Here is a 6,000-nt window from a genome sequence, read left to right on the forward strand (position 1 = left end):
ATTTCATCTTCAAATAGCATTTCTAATTTCTCCTTTAGGGACTCAAGGGGAATAACGGCACCAACCCGTTAATAACTGTTTCTAATCATTGTGTTATACTTAAAACTATAGCTATTAGAAGTCTGAACTTCCCGCAAACAAGCCTATAATTAAGTGATGATCATCATATTGACCAGAAAGTGCTAACCGGCAGTTAGTATCAAATTGTACCATTTTGTTTTGTGGTGCATCATTTGAATTTTTATAGTGGTCTAATGCTTCATTTCTTCTGGTTGAAACATATCACTGTGTCAGAGGAGGCCGACCACAAAACCAGCTGAACCAAGCGTGCCGCGGTGGCTTCTTCCCAAGGAGTGTCTCAAATCACACCCACTTTATCCACCCACTCCACCCAGCAGTCAGTATTCCCCACTTGCCACGCTCAGCCTCACCCCTCTGGCTGCCGGAAAGAGACAGCTCTCATCTACCCTACTTCTTTTTGTTTCTTAGTTTCTGAAGGTAGAAAAGATTCATTATCACCAGCTAATCTACCCAGCATTTTATTATTTCCTAATCTATTTTTTTCTACTACTTGGTTTTGGTTGGGTTTTTTTTGTTTTTGTTTTTGTTTTTGTTTTTGTTTTTTTAACCACAGTCTACTTCCAGCTGCTGGAGAAGGAAAAGGAATGTTCTCCCCAGAAGTTTAGAGGGGTGGGGTGTCCTTTCCAGTCTGGTTGCTGAGCAAGCTCTCCCTCTCTCTCACTGCTGGCTGGGATTGCCTGCTTTCCAGTCTCCCTCCCATAGTCGCAGAGTAAATCAGGAAAAGAAGCATGTTTTACTCTGATAAGGGTGTAAAATGTGGGGAAAAAAAATGTTGGTAAGCTTATGCTGAGCCATACTGATTTAGCAGAAAACAGGAAAATCTGTGTTTTGTATTTTTGTTTTTTTATTTCTACATTAATATTTTATCAAATATTTTGCAAGAGGCAAAAGAAGCATATGCTGACAAAACCATTAACAGAGAATGTCAGCTATTCAGAATGAAACTCAGCAATGTTTTCCAGATGTGATTGGCGATGTACAGTTAATCATTTATTATGCAAAAAGGGATACTTTTCTTACTTGGCCATCTCTAGAAAGTCATTGAAGCATGAATCTATATTGAGAATAGTCTAACTTTTCCAACTGATCGGCACTTTTCTTTTGGCTGCCATTATGGTTCATAGAAAATGCTGTTTCCCCTATCAGCATAGGGCATGAAGAGCATTAGCATTGTCTGACTTGGAGACTAATACATTTCCATCAAGGTTATTTAGAAAAGAAAATTAAAGCTCATTGTTAATTCTTATTCAGCCTGCTGGATACACCCTGCCTAATTTCAGGCACTGCTCTAAGCTTCCTCTCTATGGAGAGAGAGACAGGTATCTTCAGGGCGCAACTCAGACTTTACATAGACCAAATTGTTTAATTCCTGCCTGACTACAGAGGGATTTTAGGGTGAAGTTTAGTGTTTGGAGTGGAGACTTTTCACCCTGACACTACAGCTAAATAATGGAAGTTAGGTGGGTGAACCTAAGCCTAAGAGCCTGACCCAGAGCCCAGAAAGTCAATGAGAGTCTCCTCATGACCTTCACCAGTTTACTGGGTGCTCATTTCTAGCCTGTGGGAGAAAAAGAAAAATACTGGATCTTCACAGTATCATCCACCTTTTTTTTATACCTCTTGTTCGGCCTTGTTTTACTTATCTGTGTTGCTGTTCAAGCTCTGTGTTCAACATCCCTTCATATACAAATGCTTCTACTGTCCCTGATTTCTTGCATTTTTTTCCTACCTCCTACTTGAGACGAGTTTCCAGTACATCACGTAAGTGCTGAGATTGGCTCTCCCATTCACATTTTCCAGAATAATCCTTTAGAGGGTATTTACAAAAAAAGTCCACAATCTTAATTAACAACTCATTTAAAATGTCATTTAAATGACATATTTTATTAGTGACTCAGTTTTTGGGTTTCTCTCTGAAATACACTGTATAATCCTTCTCATTTACCTTCCAGACTTTCTTTCTGAATTATTTGCTCTTTTTGGCTCATTAACAGTATGTCTCTGAAATTATCTGTAAAGAATTCTGTTAGTGCATCTATTTCTCTTTGTCTTTTGAGAATATTAGAGTAGAAGAATTTATTTTCTTTGCCATCTCCTGATCATTTTGGATTGACTTTTTATCCTGTGGTGGTCTGGCAGACCTAATGACTCTTTGCAGGCTTTCTTCTTCTGAGATACTTTAACAATTCCTGTTTATCTTTTCCAGGTACTGCCACATAATTGCTCCTCTTAGCCAACTTCTATGTTCAGTTTTACTAACACCACTTTGGCCTTATTTCCACTTTTAAAGATACCTTTTTCTGACCTGAATAAATTCTTGTACTATGTCTTGTCATGTAGCTAACTACAGCCTTCCGGTTTAAATATTCCTCTTTCTTGATATTAAGTGTCGCAGACAGAAGTAGGTGATCTATTTACAGTGAATAAAATTTTCCCTGAACATGAACTCTTTCTGAATTTTTAAAAAATAACCTTTACAGAATTATTTGTTTTGAGTTTGTTTGGTTTTTTGCTTGTTTGTTTGTTTTCCAAAATTACCTGACAAATATTCTATGGCTTATACAGCAGTTCATGGATTTTTTACAAACTTATTTGTTGCAAATAGCACTTAAAAGTTCAAAAGTTTGGCTTCTTTAACATATGCATACATGAAGTGGTCTTTGTTTTTTTGGAAAGACAACACAGGTGCTCTTGACTTCTCCTCCAACCCAGATCACAATGGTTGAGTGATGTGTATGAATCTTCACCAACACGTACACCACAAATTCCTCCAAAAATCTCCTGTAAAAACTGGGTCTCCTGGCTCAGCTGTAGCTGTACTATACAAAATACAGTATACTGACACATGGTTAAACTCTGTTATTGAGACAGGAGGAATGCATAAATGTCTGTGCATCAAGACTAGCAAAAATAGTAAAAAACAGCAATACATTCCTGCCTCCTTCCTGTCTCTCATCCCCTTCTGTCCTCTCTTGCCTCCTCCAGTCCCAATCTGGAAAATCTGGATAACAAACCTTTGTGTCATCACGCAAGTATTATGCAGTTTTGTGGAATGTTTCTGACTCAGATAATAGTATTTTAGTGTATTTGGGATTCATAACCATAACATGATACGTCTCTGTCCCCTCCATCCACAATAACCTACAAGATCTTTTCAATTCAGTGCTGTGCTTCAATACTTGAAGCCAGACTCCTTCTTGCTGTATTGTTTGAGGTCAGGAATTACGCTATCCTATTGATTACTCTGAGGCTTGAAACTCAAGTCCACTGACAAGTTTGTTGGAGACACTTGCATGGCATACTCTGAAGATGAGCAATATCAGTTGGTTCTTAGCACAATAATGGGTGACTCATAAATACTGAAATAGAGTAGACAGTATACACAGATTTTTCTGAATTCCAAAATACCTGTTATATCTAGGGGTTCTCCCAGGGTCAAGTCAAGCATTTCAGGTCACCTAGTCTTGCTGTAAAGCTTCTGGTATCACGGCAACAGAATGGCATGGGTGGCTTTATTTGTATCCATTTTTCTTTTTACTAAACCACTGTGACGTACTAGATGTTTTCCTCCACCTTTTGTTTCCTCTTTCCTTCCATTCAGTTTTTTAATTCCCACTATTCAGTATACTGCACTACTTTTACCTTTTCCTATATGTTTGCCTAATTTGAATGCTCTTTCTCCCATACGTAGTTTAAATAACATCCCCCCACAAATTAATTTTCATTGCCAGCAATACTATTCTATCTCTGTGGAAGCAAAGCAGATCCCTTGCCTATAGACTCCCCACTCGCGATTGCCTGATGAGCACAAATCTACAGCGCCAGTCTAGCTAAGACCCTGAAATGCCTTGTGAGATGGCTGTGTTGATAGCACTGCAAATATTTTAGAGAAAGCTTCTGAACAAGACCTGAACTCAAAATTTGTTCTTAATGACTTTAGACAAGTTGATAGGGCCACCCATTTGTAAGCTTAATGTGGACTTCTGACCATACATATGCCTTTTCATTTGCTTATAACTTCCGTAAACTTTAAGTGCATGGGCTGCGCTGAATCTCTACTGCAGATTGGGTATCATATGCTTTTTTTTTGCTAAATTTCAGCCAAAACGCTTCAGCTACTTCTAAGAATAGGATTAGGACAAATAGATTTTTATATGTATATATATATGTTTTGGAAATCCTTACCGTTCCAGTGATTTTAAACTGGAACCCAAAATCTGGCAGACAGGATGATGTCTGGCATGTGCCACATTGGATTAAACTGCCCAAACTCAGCCAAGCAATACAGCTTTGAAAAATTCTACGTACCCATGCTCAGAAAAGCTGCTTGTACTGAAAAGCTGAAATTCGCCTAGGAATCCATAATCACTGAACACCCTCACACTTCCCACAGTGCTGAGAGCTCACCAAAGTGCATGTTCACTCACATCCCACAGAGCCTCCACAAACCTCTTCACCCGCTTCCTACGTGTACTAAACAACGGGCATGCCATCCTCACAGAAGAACTGCAGCTTAAATAGGTCTTCTAAAATACAAATTCTCCTGGCAGCTCCTCTGGACAACCAGACTGCAACTATATTATCCTTACTATGATGAAACTAATCTTTCCCTTATTATTTTTTTGCTGTTATCTACCACTGTGCAGTGCATGGGGACCTGAGGGCTATAGGAGAGCAGGAGCAGTACGTTCCCCCTCTGCTAGGAGGCTGGCAGGAGCAAAAGGAGATTTGAGGGGTTAGAGAAAGAACTGGGGAGAGGTAAGGAGAATGTGGTCTGAGGAAAAGAACATGAAAGACCAGGAGATGGGGAAGGGAGGAGAAACTGAGGTGGCTATCAGGATCAAATCAAAAATAAGTAGAAGGCAGGAGACTAGGACTAGAATCAGCAGCATACCAAATTCCAGCACCAAACTGGACTTCAGGAGATAAAGCTGGCTGGGACCAGAAGTGCAAACCACTGCAATCTACTAAGCAAATGAGGCAAAGACATTGAGACATGCTGAGGGGCTTGTGCAGGAATATTAAAGCTGGCAGTCAGCAGGGATGGGAGTACGCCTGAGTAGATAGGGAAGGGAGCTGGGAGCAGACTAGAAATATAGAAGGGACATATGAAGAATGAGCAGTAGAAGTGGATAGGAAAAATACAGATCACTGGTGGGGTGGGAATGTATGAAAAGAGTGGGGGGATAGATGTGGAGAGAAAACGATAGGTGAAGATAGTGATTACTAGGCAAAGAGATTGGAAATTAATGTGAGTATGTCCCAAAATTAAATCCCCGATTTTTTGGTCTTATAATTCTTCTTCTAGCTTACTGCCCTACCCTTCACCAGTGGTTGTCCACAGAGAGGACAGAAACCTTCTGCTACTCTCAGTTGGCTCATTAGTTCTAGTAAAAGGGGTTTGTGTAGCAAATCCAAACCCACTGACGTTTCATATGACTTTCAGTATAGTACCACAAGGTAATTTTTTTCTTTAGTTTAAATCTTTGAAAAATAACTATGGGATTATAGGTGCAAAAAAAAAAACACCCATGTTTTTAGAACCTTTAATAATATCACAGAAGTAAAATACTTTAATATCTTAAAAAAAACATCAAGGCATTTCCTTTGTGACACAATCTTTCATTTCCTGATCAAGCTCTACCTTATGGCAAAGCCTCTTGCCTTATTCACTGCACAAAACTATTGATACTTATTTAGTGAAAAGCTATTCAGCATTTTGTTTCCTTCTCGCTATTTAACATGGGGCCACATGTTTTATTTACTACATCTCTTCAACCCATTCTGAAGGCCAAATTATTCATTTCATTATTGACTTCTTATTGCTGCACAAACATTAATGAATTTATCTTCATTATGTCCTAAGAGATGAGTAAGCAATTCTGCAATTTCAGAAACAGGAGGTATACAGAAATTGAG

General features: G+C 39.0%; 1 protein-coding gene across 1 annotated transcript in view; it reads right to left on the reverse strand.

Moving 5' to 3' along the window:
* Window positions 1-4,574, reverse strand: part of ZFHX4 (zinc finger homeobox 4) — a 32,118-nt gene extending 27,544 nt beyond the window's left edge. Inside the window, exons 1-2 of the mRNA XM_009699709.1 lie at window positions 4,489-4,574; window positions 1,811-1,888 (exon numbers count right to left, since the gene is read on the reverse strand). Coding sequence (XP_009698011.1) covers window positions 1,811-1,888; window positions 4,489-4,574 — 164 coding nt within the window. The remainder of the gene's footprint in view (window positions 1-1,810; window positions 1,889-4,488) is intronic.
* Between the last annotated feature and the right edge of the window lie 1,426 nt (window positions 4,575-6,000).

The sequence above is a fragment of the Cariama cristata genome, unplaced genomic scaffold (genome assembly GCF_000690535.1).
Source record: "Cariama cristata isolate BGI_N322 unplaced genomic scaffold, ASM69053v1 scaffold27684, whole genome shotgun sequence".
NCBI classification, from domain to species: domain Eukaryota; kingdom Metazoa; phylum Chordata; class Aves; order Cariamiformes; family Cariamidae; genus Cariama; species Cariama cristata.